This window comes from Phaseolus vulgaris, chromosome 10, assembly GCF_051622355.1.
Source record: "Phaseolus vulgaris cultivar YP4 chromosome 10, ASM5162235v1, whole genome shotgun sequence".
Lineage (NCBI taxonomy): Eukaryota > Viridiplantae > Streptophyta > Magnoliopsida > Fabales > Fabaceae > Phaseolus > Phaseolus vulgaris.
The window spans coordinates 37,691,628-37,709,117 of NC_143507.1; the positions used below are offsets into that span (position 1 = coordinate 37,691,628).

A 17,490-nucleotide genomic window follows, 5' to 3' on the forward strand; every position below is an offset into this window, starting at 1 on the left:
AATTGGTCAGTTACTTGAATAGTTTTGATACGATCTTTGACATAGTTTAGGACTCGTGACGTAACAAGACTCGTGCGATTAACATGAGATCACATTCTATTGGACATCATATTCTATATTATTACAATTGCTAAAGAAGAAACATCCTCTTTTTTTTAGTAGAAAAAAATGCACCATTACACAGTAACGAATTTGCTTAGATAACATTTATGGTGAGCGTGTACACACACATAAATAAACTATGCGTAAAACTAACAATTCTTTCTCTGCTGATGATGCATACACAGTATTTTTTTCCTGATAAAATTTTGGGCAGAAATGAAACTATCTCTGGATTAGCAAGCAAATAATGATGGAATGCTATGGTGATGCTCCAGATCAACCATATAACCTTTGATAATTTGAATGAGAAAAGAAACAATGATTGATTGCACTTGTGTGTGCTTGTGACCCTAAAAGCTATAGACAGTGCTCACACAAGCGTTCATTAGACATAAATGAGCATGAAAAAGCTACAGATCAATTGAGATTATATTACTCAGATGATATGCTAAAGAGAAACAATCATTCCTATATGTACAACAAACCTCTGAACTGCGCCAGCAAATGCACAATCCAGATCAGCGTGATGATCAACACAGGTTAGTAGTCAACCAGGGCCAGAAAGAACCATTGGATGTGCTGTCTTGAACCCATCCCTACCCATTTTCTTTCATAACAAGGCTCCTTCAGCTTCCAACACAAGGGCAAGCACTAAATGACATCTTCATGCCATTCATGAATAACAACCGCAAAAGCACCGGCCAGGGGTTTTTTATATACTCCGAACCAACAAAAAATATTGCTAATCAACTATCATCATCCACTGCACCAACATATGTGAGGTCTGTCCGTCTCACCCTTACAGCTCCTTTCAGCCAGCTCGCGGCTCGAATATTAACATGATCACCACTTCCTATGCTAGCAGTATTACCTGGCAAAGGGAAAGAGCCAGCGCCATCTTCTAAAAGCGTCCAAGGATCAATTTCCAAATCATTGTCCTGGCGTTTTGGCTTTCCTGATGCATTAGATGCAACCCTTGATAGAGCTGGATTCCTCTGGGGGATAGTTGAACTACTGGAGTTAACCCCAGGATTTGTAGTGCTGGGTTGAATGCACATAAGAGCAGAATTTGAAACAGATGGTGGCTGGCAGGATAGAGAGCACCGCATAGAGGGGATGAGTATCGGCATTGCAGCTTGGATTCGCCACCGAACAGTGTCAGGTAGTTGCATACGATCCAAGTCATTCTGCATCAGACAGTTGACTGTTAGATAAGCACAGCTAGGAAGAGATTTAATTAACATTTCCAGATTGTGAAGTATATTACAAAAACATTGCCAAATTGGAGACCCTTATGAAGCATGAATATGGCTAACACAATATCTGATATGACATCAATAGAACATGGAATAACACGTTTCTTGAATAAATACAATTCCGGTATGGCATGATGCACAAATAATGGTTGGGTCTATCCAAGACTTCAAAGAAAAAAACAAAAAGATTTTACACTAGACGAGAAAAACTTTCAATATTAATGAAAGAGTACACCATACTATTGTTTGTATCTAACACTGCAAGGTATAAAATTTTTAAAGTATCAATCCTTCCTAAGGAGTAGCAAGACAGAATATCCTATCATACAATACGTTGATTGCTTTCAGTGTTGAATAAACAACTCTGGTATAGCCATGAAGCCCATCCTATCCATTTATTAAAAAAAAGAACTTACATGTAGCATCTATAAATCGTTAAACAATTAATCGAATTAAGACCTAATATGATATAGAATTTTTAAGCACCGAACAAACAAATAATTATTAAGATATTGTATTTTAAGACCATTCAAACACTTCAAAAGAATATTATGTTGGCTATTTCATCTGCTCCAACCAGTTTCTTAAGGCAAGTTATATACGTTCATAGGCTAAATTATCAAACCTGCAAAGTCTCCAACCATTCTCGATCAATTGTAGGTTCATTGCTTGTCTTTGAAGGCTTTGGCCTGAGCCAGCTTGGAGGATAACTACTTAGCAACCCATGCAAAACCAACAGCAAACGATCAAACAGACTCTGAGAAGAAGAATCCACAGAAGCAACTTCAGAAGATGACTCTGCCTCCCTCATTGGCAGAGGAACAGCATTTGCTGAAATGCCTGCATCCTGATGAACAACCCGACTACCAAGGAGACGAAAAATAACAGAGGCTAGAAATTGTCTCGTGCTCCGCACAGATGGCTCCCTACAAAATAGAACATATGGAACTCAAGAATCACATCTAACATTCTATGATGTATTAGATCCAGCACACATGCTCATAAAAGTAAAAACATAGTCAATGCATTCGTGGCAAAAATATCCATAATTCCACTTCTAGAGAGGCCATAATTAACTGATTTAATTGAATTCACACTCGATTAAGCACAAACCCATTGTTGCAAGGAAAAAAACTATCACTATCAGTGCTAGCACCCATGATACTACATCATATAATAAAGAAATGTATTTTTGAATCTGAAAATTGCATTGCAATTTGCTCCATTTTTTCCTCCATTTCAAGAACAAAAAACAACCATAGAACTTTTTTTCACATCTAGAAGTGCAGCAAGAATCCAGTAATGAAAAGTAATTCAACATTGCCATATCTAGTCTTTCTTACCTGTCAGTGCAAAGAATAGGAAGAAATCTCAGGAGCAACTGCAACCGTAATGACATAGAAGCTCGTAGGGCTGCAGGAGATGGTGGAGAAGAATCTGCTGCCACTGTTGGTCGTCTAGCTAATGCAGTGCTTCCAGTTCTCATATTTTTGCGGTTATTTACTTTATTTGGCTGACCTTCAACTCCCGGAGGAGCACTTCCCACTGGTTTACTTCCACCTGTAACAGCAGTTATGTGTGTCTCAATAAAACTCAACTGTTTCACCAAGTCAGTTGCAAAAGAATTGTGAGCTTCATCAGAGCTTTGATCTATGCAAGGAAGAAGTAACTCGATAAGAGCCCTCTCAATCACTTGCTGCTGGCACCTTTTCAAATCTGTTCCCTCTTCAACAACTTCTCCTTCTTCAAGAGAGGTGCTGTCAAACTTCTTGTTCTCCCCCTTGATAGTTGATGAATCAGTAGATGGACTACACCAACCCCAAGGTTCCCAAAATTGGGTCTTCACAGAAAGCTTTTTATTCACAGCAATGTTATGCAGCTTTTGTCTGATGGCCTTCCGACCAAAGAGGACATCCTGGCCTCCAAGGAACCATTTAGCTTGCAACAACATTGAATCCTCGAGTGACCTACCAAAGAGATGAATCAACTCTGAAAAAAGGGGTGCAGCATCAGGTCTAACCAGTAACCTTGTGAGAAGTATTTGAATAAAATTGTTCTCATTCTCAGAAGCACTAGCAGCCTTCTCAGGACTAGGTGAGGACAACTTTATAGCGTCAGACAAGGGCACATCATGATTCTCCACTTTTTCAATGAGGGCTTGTTCATTTAAAAGTAACCTGAGGACAACCCACTGCCAGTGAAATTTGGCAGGTTGCAAGGTATCCAAAACATGCACAAGCATATCCTGAAGCTTAGACCCACTATCTGTGAGTTGAACTTTAGACTCACCAGGTCCAGAAATTCGGCTCCCATCATCCTTTGCATAAATAGATTGTGGCATCTTACAATCAATAATGGCGTTAAGGAAAAGCCTAGAGCGTAGAGGGACAAATGCTGTGAGTTTTAAATGCATGTCAGAACCATTAAACTCTAGCAGGCTTGCAAATTCAGAATCACTATTATCTGCTGCCATAAGATCATAAAGACCCTGACAATCTCTAAAACATACATCTCGAAATGGCAAATGCTTTATTGCTTCAGTTATGGCCACTACAAGAGACTGATAAATTTGATTCATGTCTTCACGAACTGTAGCATTCAAAATAAAAGGCCGCCACCTAACAAAGGCAAATATTGAATAGGCAGGTGGAAAGACCAAATTTAAAGGGAGCATACGTTGCATCCTTGAAAGAGCCATAATAAATGGTTCACCCAAGAGTTCCACCACTAACCCTTCACAGATTGTTCGGCAGTTTCCAACAAGCAGTCTAAACCAATGCACATGAACTTCAATTGAATTATCCATCTTAAAAGCCATAACTGAACGTGCATTTCCATTTGAATTGGATCTCGTGCTTCTTACAAATTGTACTGCATCGAGACCCTCCTTCAATCTGAGAACTGTTACCATTCTTTCCAGGCTGGTAACACCATATATAATTGCACCAACAAAAAGTGCAGAAACAGCAGCAGCAATTTTTGTGGTTTTTGCTACCACAACTTTATTAGAATTGTTTCCCATATCATTTGAAATAGTGTTACTAGATTCATGGACTTCAGGATATGTTTGAAACTGAGCACGAGATGCTTTACTAGGAGTGAAAACACCAGCAAGAGCAGTAGAAGCTTCAGTAGCAAGTGCAATATCAAATACACGGCTTTGTCGTTCTCCTAGGGCTTCCTTAAGCAGGCCTAAACAGGTTATATGCATTCGCAGAATGCACCTGGCATAGTTCAATAAATTTGAAGCTGATGTAATATTTGAATGATTGTTGCCAGATGAAAAATCAGGCATTTTTGCTAAAGTTGGACCAACACTGCCAACAATTGCAGAAACCGCAGAAGAGACCAAAGAGGGATCTCCTTCTTGTGCAGCACCACCAGTCTGCCTTATGCAATCAATCAAACCCATAACTATTTGTTGAGCAATTTGGTATCCATTGTCCCATTTCTCTACAGGAGGAAGACCTTTTAGTGTACCAGCAGCAAAGAGCTTTCTGTCCTTTCCAAAAAGACAGTGGAATGCTTCTTCAACATTACGCTGCACTACCTCCCTCATGCCTGCACCTACTCTGGATGGCAACCGACCGCCACTGATCTTTTGACGGAAAAAATCATCATGGTCTTCAACTCCGGCTGGAACTCCTAGGGGCAGCCCTAACTCTCCATCCACTGACCTACAAGAGTCAAGTTCAGAGGAAAGTCTAGCATCACATGTAGCCTTAAAAGTTTTCTCCCACTCAATGACACTAGCCACAGTGCTGTATTTTCTCAACAAGTACCGAGCAAAAGCTAGTGCTCCTGACCCTGAAACTCTTCCATTAGATGCAATAATCGTGGCAGCTTGACGCATTGCAGATGACAGGGCTTCTGGAATAAGGTCTGCTGCAACAAGAATATTCTCATACCTACATCAAATACATTGCAGAGGACAAGTTTGTCAAAATCTTATTCCCAAAATCCATAAAGAAATTTTCCACACAAGCATAAAGAACAAAAAGAAAATATTCAAAAAATCCATAAAGAAACTCACCAACATGATCATAAAAACAAAACAAAAACACTACCCAAGAAGCACTGATTCAATTACAATAACATGAATATTTCAGGGGGTGGTGAACCATAAAAATTGCAGAAGCATCACCGAAGGTTCAGCAAACTTGTACTATTATGTTAAAATTTGAAACTTCCCCCTTATAACAAGAAAAACTATTTATGTTGTTATTGTGAGAAAAAGATTCTATTTAGGCAATCCTGGGTGAGACCATTGCAGATTTAATCAATAGTGAGTGACCTGATTAAGGAGACAAGAAAAGGGAGCATAAGAAGAAACAAACAAAATATAGCAGCTTATTACCAAGTGCTTTATAAAGCATTGTAATTTATACCACTTAAAGGAAGCAAACATCATGTGGGGGAAAACAAATTTTAATGTTTTCCAAGAAACAGCAAATAAAAACTATAAAAATATAATTGATTGCATAGCTGCAAACCTTCTCAGTGATGAAAGCAGAAAAGCCTCTCCCACGTCACAAACTTGGTTTTCCACATTCCTTGCTAGCATCAACACATTCCTCACAGAATGAATTGTAGAATTGGGGCTATTAAGAACCCTTGGCAGCAACCAAAGGAGGAACTTGACAGCTGATACCAAATCATGGGATATATCCATCAAATAAAGTATTGCAGAAAGTTCATCCTCACCCAGTTTCCACTGTATTGAGCTTTTATCATCTGCAACAGAAAAAGGCCTGCCAAACTGACCAACTTTACCAACATTTTTATCCATCTCTTCAATTACCTGTCTAACAACAGTCAGCAGCCAAATGGCTATTGCCCTTTTCTCAACAAAACGTAGCTGCTTTAGAGCTTTTCCAATGGAAACTATATCTCCAAAATGACTTGTCCGTATGCTATCCACAGACCTCTGCCCATCTACATCCATAGCAGTTTTATGGTGAGGGCAGCTTACCTTGCTTCCACAAACATGACTAGTAGATGCCCCTTGGCTACCCTCAATTCTAGAAGCTGCCAGTTGAGCAAGACTTTGAGTTTTACGCACATTCTTCTGCCGACTCTTGGTGACCAGCTTGGTTGACTTTTGTGGTTGATCAACTTTGAGAGGCTCTGGGGATTTCATTCCCTTTTTCAACCACCATGTATCATCATCATCAGATTGAACAGGGGAATTCCCTTGTACAAATGAGTTTCTTTCCTCACTTAACTTTTGTCTCTTTGTTCTGATACATTCTTCACACCCAGGTGTACCCTCTACTGGATCATTTTTGCTGTACTGAGACCCAATAGGTCTTCTAACACTGCCTTCAGATTCATCACAACCTGTAGCACTCAAATTAGATGAACAATTAGGAAACTGTAACAGTACTGAAATAGCTGTTCTTAGTTCTTCAATGTTAGCATTATTCTTTGTATTTTTTGTGATAGAAATAACATTTCTCTGATCAATTGCCATTCCAGAAGCTTCATCCTTCATCGAGGCAGGATATTTTTTTCTCTTCAGAGCAGATAAATTGGAACCACTGGCATCATCATGGGACTCGCTCAGAGGACCCCGAAGTATGAGGTGACGTTCATTCAAGTAAATTTGCAAGGCTACTTTGAGCTGCGCCCCTTCAACAATTCCTGATTCTTCCAAAACATCATGGATAAAGCATCCAGGTAGCTGCTTTAAGATGTGATAGTGTCTCCTCCGTCGCTCCATATCAACCAAATTTACATTGCCATCCATGATCCCACTGACTATTAACTGGCGTACATATGCCAAGGGGTAAAAGATGCCAGCACGTATGAGTTCCACAATAAATAGTTGTATGCGCTTGGAACCTTCCCCTTTATGTACCACATGCTGATCAATCCAACAAACTATAATATCATGTAGAGGTCCCGGGCTTTCAAATATAACTGAAGAACCTGTACTCTTTGAACTAGATTTCAGTCTGGATACTTTGCCCACATAATTCCAATTAGGCTGCTGATTCGTCTTTGCAAAACGACTGGCTCCATGATATTCATTTGTTTGTTTTAGCGATATCTTCACATCCCTAATCTTCATCTTTAAAAGCCTAACTGCTACATGCACCTGGGAGATATCTTTCCTACCAGTAAACTTAATGTCACGAGGACGGGTACCACGAAAATCCCTAAAATCACATGTTGCCCACTCACAAAGGAAAAACACAGAATATATAAGGGATGTACTCACAGTCCCAAACCATTTCATAGATAACCTTAAGCAAGGGCTGACTTTTGCAACCCAGCCTTCAGATACAGTTCCACCACAAAGATCTTCAAAAAGAAATTTATATGCAACACGCAAATCACCCAGAACAAGAGCTTTATCCAAGGCTTTTGCCACTTTAGCCAGACAATGACCTGGAGCGCCTGGGATTGAAGCCTTTGCAAGATCCTCTGTATGTTTCTGAATGCATGAAATAATGTGACCAAAATCATCTGAACTATTTTTTACCTTCCCTGCAGCTTCAGTTGATTTTAATACAAAATTGCCATCGTTCATTGCATGTGAAATAACAGAGGAAGGTAAAGGAAAGCAATCCAAAGCAACAAAAGTATCTGGCACCACAAGTATTAAATACCGAAGCATCTCAATCACAGCACAAGTTGTATATGCCCTCCTGGAATTATCTACTAGATCTGAACCACCTGGAGCAGGATCACGAATGACACGAAGAGCTAGTCCAGCAAGGGTACGTACATAAGTTTGAGATAGTACAATAGTTTCTAAAAAACCATATATAATAGGCAATAACAGCTGCCAAACCTCAAGGAGATCTTTTTCCTGAAAGGAACAGAAATGTGAGAAATCAACATGAGAGTTGAAATCAGAGGAAGGTATATACAGTACACTATTAGTTTCATTAGCACATTGTACTCATTGAATACAAACAATGTAGAAGGTAAATTACCTGTAGTTGATTAAACACCCAATCAATGGCAAGAGAAGGATGAAGCAGCCCTTCAGCATGATGCCATTGCAGGAGCCGTACAATATACCACCATCTAAAATGTAAGGATGGTCCTTCACCGTCTGAAACAGATGACAATGGATCACTTTTGTTCTGCAGTGATCCAGGCATTTGTGGTGATCTCTCTCGAGCGTGAGAAGCAGAATGGGAAACATTCTTTGACAAAAATTCATCCAGAAGGGCTTGCAAGTAATTGATAACATCTTTGGTCCAAACATCAGAGCGAGACAGTTGAATCTTGTCAGCAGTTCCAGAAGAAATACCAACAGAACCAGGTTGAACCTGGAAAACTCAATCATAATCAACTTATATTAAAAAGTATAAAAAACTCATCAAAATAGGTAAATAAACCAACACTAAAGCATCCCTACCTGATTGAGGTATGTAACCTTGATGAACCAGGTGGCCCTAAGCAATGGAACGTTATTCCTTATAAGAACATCTAAAAGTGATGCCCTTTTATAACCATGAGGAACATGATCAGCTAAAGATCGTAATCGCTTGTGCTGCTGAGATAAACCCTATAATAAAATAATTAACAGAGTTAGCAATATAACCTGAACCACAAGTAAAGTTCAAAAAATAGTATTCAAGGATTTTACAGCCATAACAACCTGCCAGCTTTAACAGAAAAACCTAAGAAAATGGTCATATTAACCCATATAACAATTCTCTTAAATTGAAAAAATCCACGAATGGCTAAGCCTGTTCAGAGAGCTATTCAGCATATAAGCATTCCAAATCCCTCCATATTCACATCATGCAGGCAATCACATCAACATACAACCATCTACTACTATTTTACTAACCATTCAAAACCCAGTGCTTCCTTTATATAAATTTGCCAAAAATGTTTTAGAAACAAATGTGAGGTGCCACGGCTGGTATACAACATGTTGCACAAAGAAGAGAACAGAAGGAGTAAGACTATCACCAATTATACCTCAATCCATTTTTTCTGGAAGTCCTCACCACAAGGTCTTAGTTCAGGGAAAATTCCAGACCTGGAAAGTTGTGATCCTGAAAGAGCTACACCATATACTTGACCAGCCTATCAAATCAAACACATGTAGATCAAACAACTTCATAACAACTGAGATATGTAGAGTGCATTAATTCCAAAATAAGCTAAAAAAAGCTACCATGATTATATACACTTTAAAAGTAATGTTCAGCAAGGATAAATAGATTACAAGACATATTAAAGATCATCACCTTCCTCTTCTGAGCACGAGATTCATTAATGGCCCTCAGACGTTTTCTAATAGCCTGGAAAATAGATGAAAAAACTACAAGTTAACCTATATCCACATAGACTTGCAATGAAAACCAAAAAAATTAAGAGCTCAGACATATAAACAAAAATAAAGTGGGCAAAAATATCTCAAAAAAGACATGAGACAAAAGAGTCACCTCTTTGCAATTAAGAACAACATTCTTGTTAAAATGCGGAACCTGAGTCAGAGAAATTTCTCTGGCTTCCTGACAGATACAGGAGCAAGGCAATGTCAGAAAATAGCAGACACCGGACAAAAAGGGTAGGTTTGAACAGTTGAAACTACTCTATTTCAATGAAAGCACAATTTAACTTCTATATTTTCGTTACTCATCAAGGAGAGTTATGATTCTAAAGAATGTGTGTAACCTATCACTATTTCAACAGCCTTGAACAGTATAAGAACCATATGAGAAATTTAAAAGGGAAAATTTGTAATGTCAACTCCACGGACACTAACAAAGATACACGCAGATAAACCAAATGTAACAGGATCATCACACCAACATAAGAATTATTACAAGTACAACATAGTAATAATACTACCACCCAAACATAAATAACCCATTTTGACAAATACTAGACAGCTTTTTATCATGAAGTTTTGCAGTTATTCTCCATAGCTGGGACGGACTATAGTGTGAAAGAAAAATTATTTATCAACTATTTGGAAGAAAAAGGGCTTAAAAGAAAAGGACAGTATCAAAACTTGAATATGTCAAGATCGCTGCAGACTAAATAAGATGGAAAAGCAAAGGAAAAGCAGAAAAGTGTTACATATGTCCAAACCTATTTCCTTTTTAAAAGAACGAAGAATTTGATAAAAAGAAATAGAAAAGAAAAATAACAAGAAAATGCTAGACTACAGTTCAAAAACTTTCAGTTACCCTTGATACAAGCTAATGCTATCAAAATGATTTACATAAAAAAAATACAAGGGTTCAGCATAAAATATTCAAACCTTTAAAAAAACAAATGGATAACTGCAGAAGTATAATCCATCATTCATCAGCGAAGTTACAACTCTATAATATTTGATTTGGTATAAATACAAAAGTAAAATTTAATGCATCTTTTATCTGTTTTGTGATGAAATAATTGCTCTTTTGTCAGCTTAATGAGATATTTAAAAAAAAAAAATACTTCTCAAAATTTGAGCATTCCCAACAAGCACCTAATAGCATACCTCAAGTCCCTCAACTGTGTCCCTGTATCCAGATTGCAAATATTCTCTGGTCAGGGTCTCCTCAGGACAATTTGATGTTTGGGGATGAAAGTCTGGTGCGCCAAGCCTGAGAAATAATAGGATTTTACATGTAAATATACAAGATAATAGAACGTCAAAGCTTAATGCCTTTGTGTAGAATTACAACCTCACAAGAAAGAGTAGTGAGATCTAAATAATAGACAACAGAGCTACATAGGTCAATTGAATCTCAAAATAGATAAACAGATTTATCCCTTTAGGGTTCTCCCTTTTACAATTAACTATGAGCCACCATTCCATTCCCAGAGTAATAAATATTATTAATCCCAGCGCAAGACCCCCACTCTTAACAACTTTAACCGCCCATAACCCAACCACTTAACTATTTGAACAAATTAGGGGGTATGTTTGGTTTAACATTGAAAGTGTTCAAACGTCCATTCAACCCAATCCAACAAGAGACATACCTTTCTGTCGAGATGCTTTGAAAGTTATGAAACCTCAACCAAAAAATATACTTGCTCTCTAGCACTATAAATACCATCCTCATGATGTTATACCTTGAGAGCAAGGTTGAAATTGTGCAACCGACATTTGACAACAATCTTCCCTCCATATCCCTTACCAGGTACTGCTCACTAGGCAGGTAAAATATCCCTAACACAATATAGAAGGAACAACTGAGAATGATCTTAGGCAGACTACCATAAGGAACTTGCAAGGAATAATTACCAATCAAAGGATAGACAGGGAGATATGCAAAACACAGACATCTTCAACCATTGCAAAACTTTTGAGTACTCCAAAGAGGTCTACTACCTCTACTATCCATCAGCCTACTTTTCCCTGGCAACTGAACTGGGAACATCAGTTGGCCCTACGGGAAACATCTACCCTCTTCCCTTCTCCTTAAAACACAGTATGACAGCTTCTCCAAGTGTATGTGCACTTCCCTTGGGCTTAGTGGTGGACTGCATTGTTGCTTCATTTCCTTCCTGCACACTTTTATTCCTGAATCATTGTTTGAGCTAGAGTAATTCTTAAAAAAGCCTGTCAATGGTGTTCACTACAACAGATCGGATAAGCCAGTAGGTGCCACAACTGAGCCTGCATCAAGATGATACCTGAAGTACACCTCTGGAGCAAGAGTCTATGGTCCAAAGATGAGTTTGGAGGCACAGCTGCATCTGACCTATTTGCCACCAAACTTCACTCCTCAATCCTCCCAAGAAATACCCTAGGAATTGCTTGTCAGGAATTTTCGGTGCCTACACCACCAAGACCTCAAAATATGTGCATATACTCTCATCAAAAAGATATTAGACACAGCAAATAAGCTGCCCATGTTTCTTCCTGCAAACCTTAGTATCAACCCTTCCCAGTTCATATTAAATCTAGCATCTTACTCCTCCAGAATTGAAACTAGTCACACCTTACCCGCTGACAAATGCAAGTTGTACCTTCATTGTCAGCTTCCTCTGGTTCACCTCATACACTTCTCTACTTGAGCCCTGGGCAATCCATCCCCCTCAAGTCACTGGCACATGAGCAACCAGAGAATGCAATCGCACACTGCTAGGTTATCATCCTCTTCAAGAACTTAACCAAAATATCCAGAGTTTGTATGCTCAGTTCAATGTCATGCTCAAGAAATGGCATAAAAAATGTTGAACAAATCATTACAAAAGCCATGAGAAATAACTGATAAATCTACGGGCAATACAGAAAGAGAACAACTGCCTAATGGAATTTCATGTACAAAAAGGAAGAGTCTTCTCCTTCCAAGAGTCTCCCCTTCTACAACTAAGCCAGACCCCTATTTCTAAAATAACAATCTGAATCCCCATTTTCCCTTCCTCTCCCCCACTAAGCCAAGTCCTCCTAACTTTAATTGCCCAACCATTTAACTATTCTAACTCACTACTCTTAGTCTCATGGCCATATAAAGTAACAAGCAAAAGCACAATTTGATAACAAGGCAGGGAAGGGGAAAACATCATACATGCAATTTTTTGTATTACAACAGCATATGAAAATTTGCCCCCGATAGAGCCTGGTACTGGTAGTTAATCATAGTTAATCATGAAATACAGTGGGCAATAATTTTAAAATCACACTATTACGAACAGGAACTACCTAGAGTTCAAGGGTTCTTTATCACACTTCAACTTGTATGAGTTTAACGGTGGTTGTCGCCTGCAAACACAAAACCATTGTGTTCAATATTAACAGCATCAGATATAGCATGCAAAGAAAATAACATGTCACTTTATTAATGAACATAAAATATATGAACTCTAAGAAAAGAAAATTTAGCAATACTAGGTCAAACAATTATAAAAAATGTTTCAAGGGAAGAAAATATAAACTTTTTAAAATGTCATTATTAACCAAATGGTTGGAACAAAACAAAACTCCCAACCCACACTCTGCAATTAAGTTCTTTATTTCAAACTATGAAACCCTAGTAAAGTTGCAAGATTTGGACTGAACTTTTAGAACAAATTCACTGCATCTATCAATTTTCTTTTAAAGAAAAATATCCACCAAAATGTTACTCTTCTCATTCAAATGTTTAACAATATTTTGAAACTACAATATGGTAGACTCACCCCTACAAAAATATCCAAACTTTAAAAAGATACAAAAAAGAGAAATCTTATCTTGATAAAAAAAATAAAACAAAAATATATACCAAATTCTGCAGAACTAGTGCCATTGCTCTGTAATTCTTTTATGAAAATTATATGATCACTCCATATTTGGAGTTACAAATTAGTTTTATGCAGTCTTGTTGGACCCAGGAAAGGTTTTCTACATCTCTAATAGAATATACGACTCTTTCTATAAACTTAACAATTTTCCCCCCAAAACCTATGCAAGAAGATTGACTCAACGATCTTGTTTTATGAACATTGCTCCAGATTGTAATCTTCTGCATCCAATATCGGCAATCAAACCCATGCCAAACTTACTTCCGGTGAGATTTTGATGCAAAACCTCTTTGCAGACCCAGTTGATTCGTTTGCAGGTTCCCTTGAATTCTTCATTTCACCCATTTCAAAAAAAAAACACCCATCTACAAAAACATCTATTCTCACTTCTCGCTTCTTCTCCCTCAACTCTCCATCTCACTGGAACCATATTCTCTACTCTTTGCCTCTGCCTTATGCTCACAGTGTTGTTGCATTTTGTTCATGACATGCATCTCTTTCATGAGTTCAGTTCTGCTGGTCTCCGTCTGTTTTGTTGGTGTGGTGTGCCTTTCCTGTTTTAGGTAAGAAATTCATCTTTTTTACAGGACTGTTGTTGCCCTAGAGTCAGAATGTCTAACTTATTTCCTACTTTGATTTAGGCTAACTGGTTACAAGTTTCTTATGTTTTATATTTTATTTTATGTGTCTCATTATAAATAATAATTCAGTTTAGTTTTAATTCAATGTTATCATTTCCAATATATATTTTCCTTATCTATGTCATTTTTAACACATTCATATTTTTACATATAATCTTCATCTTTTGGGAGGATCTTCCAAACCATTTTATGATCCTTCAATTTACAATATTTTGGTTCCATGGCAACACCACTGACAAACAAATATTTTAAAACTAGGAACAGTGATCGACTTGATAGGGGTGTGTCAGTCACTAGTTGAACCACGTGAATGGGTATAATTAAAAAATAATTAAATATAATATAAGTGCATATATAATAGCTGTCAAACTTGTATTAAAAATTCTCTGGTCTAGTGGTTAAGCCTTTGCAAGCTTGGTAGTGAGTACAGGCATCAATCACTGTCTGTGCCAAATATTTATGTTATTTTGAATACAATCTGGAACAGGTTGTTGCTGGCTGTCCTTGTACAGGTGAGAAGTGATGATGCAACAGCAGTCCCATAAGTCAGTGAAGTTGATACAATAGGGTGTTGGCGTGGGACTCAACAAAGCAGGGGCAGCAGGCTCTTGAAGAGCGGCACATATGCAAATTCCTAAAAATTGGTCCGCTCAGGACCAGTTTACACCACTTATATCCAAGTTTTGACCGGTTTGGTGATGATAATACAAAGTAGGTAACACATCCAATCCAAAATGTAACTCAAACCAGTTATACTTCCAGTTCCAGATCTCAAACAGACCAGTTCAACCAGTCTGTTCCAGATGAGTTTTAAAACTATGAACAGATGTTTCATCTTTATCTGTTGTGTTTTGTTTAGCTTCAAATTCTGTTTTCTGATTGTTTACTATGCATAGATGTTTGATCTTTATCTGTAGTGCGTTTTCCTTCAAATTCTAACTTTTGATTGTTTACTATGAATATGTATTTAATTTTGGTAGTTTTTATTTTTCAGCATTTATCCGTGTGTATTGTAAATTTAACTAACGTGCAACAAAAAACATCATATTAGAAGATACTCCGCTACCCACTATCCTACTAAAGCAGTTTTAGAATCAGCCCTTCCAGACCGCTATCTAAGATCAATAACTATGGTTATAACTTAGAAGCATGGATATGTAACCTAATATTTCTTGCCCGTTTAACCATAAAAGCAGATTATTAAAAGTAGATAGATTGATAGTAAAGAAAATAAAAGGAAAAGAATATTGATTCGTTGAAATCAGAGGAAACTCTAAAGCAAACATATGCATAGGAAACTGAAAAATTAAGATTTAATGAATACTTGCAATTTTCGTATCACTCGAGAAATAAATGAAATCCCACTCTAACATGGTTGCACAATTTTCAAAAGGATATTAATCAAGAGAAAAGATCATTGGCACAAATTATTAGACAAATGAAAAAGAAAATATATTAAAGCAACACACTGTGTATCACAACCATATTTATTTGGAATTTGTAGTTCCTTTATAGCATATGCCATATTTGCAGTCATTCAAAAGATAAAATGGTAATAAGTGAAAAGTGTCAGGAGGAAGTTCACTTACCTTGAACTTACAGAGAAGTTAGCAGGCAAAGAAGGTGAATCAGACCTTCCTGTGTCCCTGGCAGATGGTCCACCAATTGCACTGTTATTAACTGCACTAGTGCAGCTGCCAGCATGATACCTTTGCATTTCCCCCAACTATAACCAGCATACTGCCCTTGGCATCATACCACGAGTAGCTGTAAAAGCTAAACTGCATGATCCACAATGCCACCCATGTCATTTCCAACCAATGCCAATCAAGCAAACCAAAAATTACATTACAAGAAACAAAGGAAACAGGATGCATAACTGAAATAAAAAAGGATTAACACACATGCCTAGCCTTATTGAACTTCCTTCAGCAGGATATGCAATGAAATCCCTAAGGCACTAAAAATTATATGACCAAACTTCAGTCACTGTCAGCCTGAATTACATTATTCTGACTTGTAAGTTACAAATACTCAATAGATAACAGTTAAAAATACAGCACCCCAAATAAATCATAATATCAAACTCCATTATGCAGACTGCTTATAAATGATAAAAGTAAAAACTATTCCAGGAATCGACAGAATACAAAACACTAGATTCTAAACACTAAAGATTTTCACAAGATTAAACCCAACCCGGCTGCTAGAGGAAAGAATTTGAGAAACTAGACCGTTATATTCTGAAACTGAAGTCATCATTCAAATCCAAACAGCTCCTTCTCAAATGTAGACATAACACAACCAACCAAGCAGATAAAAAATTTCAAACATACTAACTGTAAGACCGGTGTCGTACATAAGGGGATAAAATCTTAGATATCAATGTAGAGCGCAAGTATTCAAATTGGAACATATCCATTAAAGGCTATTCCAATGAAAGCACATATGAAAATTGTCCGTAAGATTAAGTGCCAGCTCTTGAAACTAGGATATAAACTTGCTGTGATCAATCGTTTTATGGTAGCCAGAATTGTAGCCCCATGCTATATCCGAAGCAATAAATTACAGTAACAACAGAAGCTAGCAAACTTAATAAAATAATTCGGATCCATAAGAATAGTCCAAAACTAATAGACAAAGAACAAATAAATACCCTTTCACTAGTATTTTTTTTCCATCCCAACTCAAAACACCTACCAGCTCGTATTACCCTCTCAACTAACTAGAACACCAAATGAAACTTCTTCAGATGCAAAATACAACCTTGAAGACAACTCACCTGCTTATTGGTCAGAAAAAGCGTGGGGCCGAACGCGAAACTGCAAAATCCAAAAATCCGAGCCTAATGCAAGAAAAAGCGCCAAAATTTGAACTCCGAAGCAAGATCCAGAACTAGGGTTTGTGGGGCAAAATCCCCAACTTTTGTATTTTTTTTGCTTTTCCTCCAACTTCAGAAGGCGATTGCGGAGACGAAAATTGGGTTCACGGAAGCAAGGGTTTCCGATTCGAAATAAAGAAAAGGGGGGTTCTTCAAAATACCGGAAAATGGGTTGAAGATTGTTAGAGGAGGAACTGGGGCATGCCCGGAACAGAAATTTTGGAACTTTGAGGAAGAGGGTTGAAAGAGAAAGAGGAATTGCAGAGATGAAGAAGAAGAAGAAGAAGAATAAGGGTGTGAAGCTTTGACTGAGTTTTTGGGTGGTGATGACGACGATGATGCTTCTGTTGGTTGCTTCCTCTGATAGGAATAAAGGGTGAAGAGGAAGGGATCTACTAATTATTATTAT

General features: G+C 37.6%; 1 protein-coding gene across 2 annotated transcripts; it reads right to left on the reverse strand.

The window, feature by feature from the left end:
- Window positions 1–350: 350 nt before the first annotated feature.
- On the reverse strand, window positions 351–17,490 carry CCT (RNA polymerase II transcription mediator). 2 transcript variants are annotated; one of them, XM_068622089.2, is made up of 13 exons: window positions 16,983–17,490; window positions 15,790–15,981; window positions 12,982–13,041; window positions 10,825–10,930; window positions 9,776–9,844; window positions 9,578–9,631; window positions 9,306–9,413; window positions 8,734–8,883; window positions 8,303–8,644; window positions 5,852–8,175; window positions 2,702–5,266; window positions 1,984–2,284; window positions 351–1,289 (listed from the first exon to the last, which is right to left on the reverse strand). In XM_068622089.2, the coding sequence occupies exons 2-13, from the start codon at window positions 15,915–15,917 to the stop codon at window positions 849–851; spliced, it is 6,648 nt and encodes a 2,215-aa protein (XP_068478190.2). In that variant the 5' UTR covers window positions 15,918–15,981; window positions 16,983–17,490; the 3' UTR covers window positions 351–848. The 2 variants fall into 2 exon arrangements, with proteins under 2 accessions (XP_068478190.2, XP_090152760.1); XM_090296634.1 differs by having other exon boundaries at window positions 8,303–8,667; window positions 16,983–17,452.

Coding starts and splice junctions, on each gene's coding strand:
- CCT (XM_068622089.2), bottom strand. CDS start 15,917: ATGCAAAGGTATCATGCTGGCAGCTGCACTAGTGCAGTTAATAACAGT. Junction 8,176..8,302: donor GGGTGTTTAATCAACTACAG/GTAATTTACCTT, acceptor TGTTCCTTTCAG/GAAAAAGATCTCCTTGAGGT. Junction 1,290..1,983: donor AATGGTTGGAGACTTTGCAG/GTTTGATAATTT, acceptor TGTCTGATGCAG/AATGACTTGGATCGTATGCA.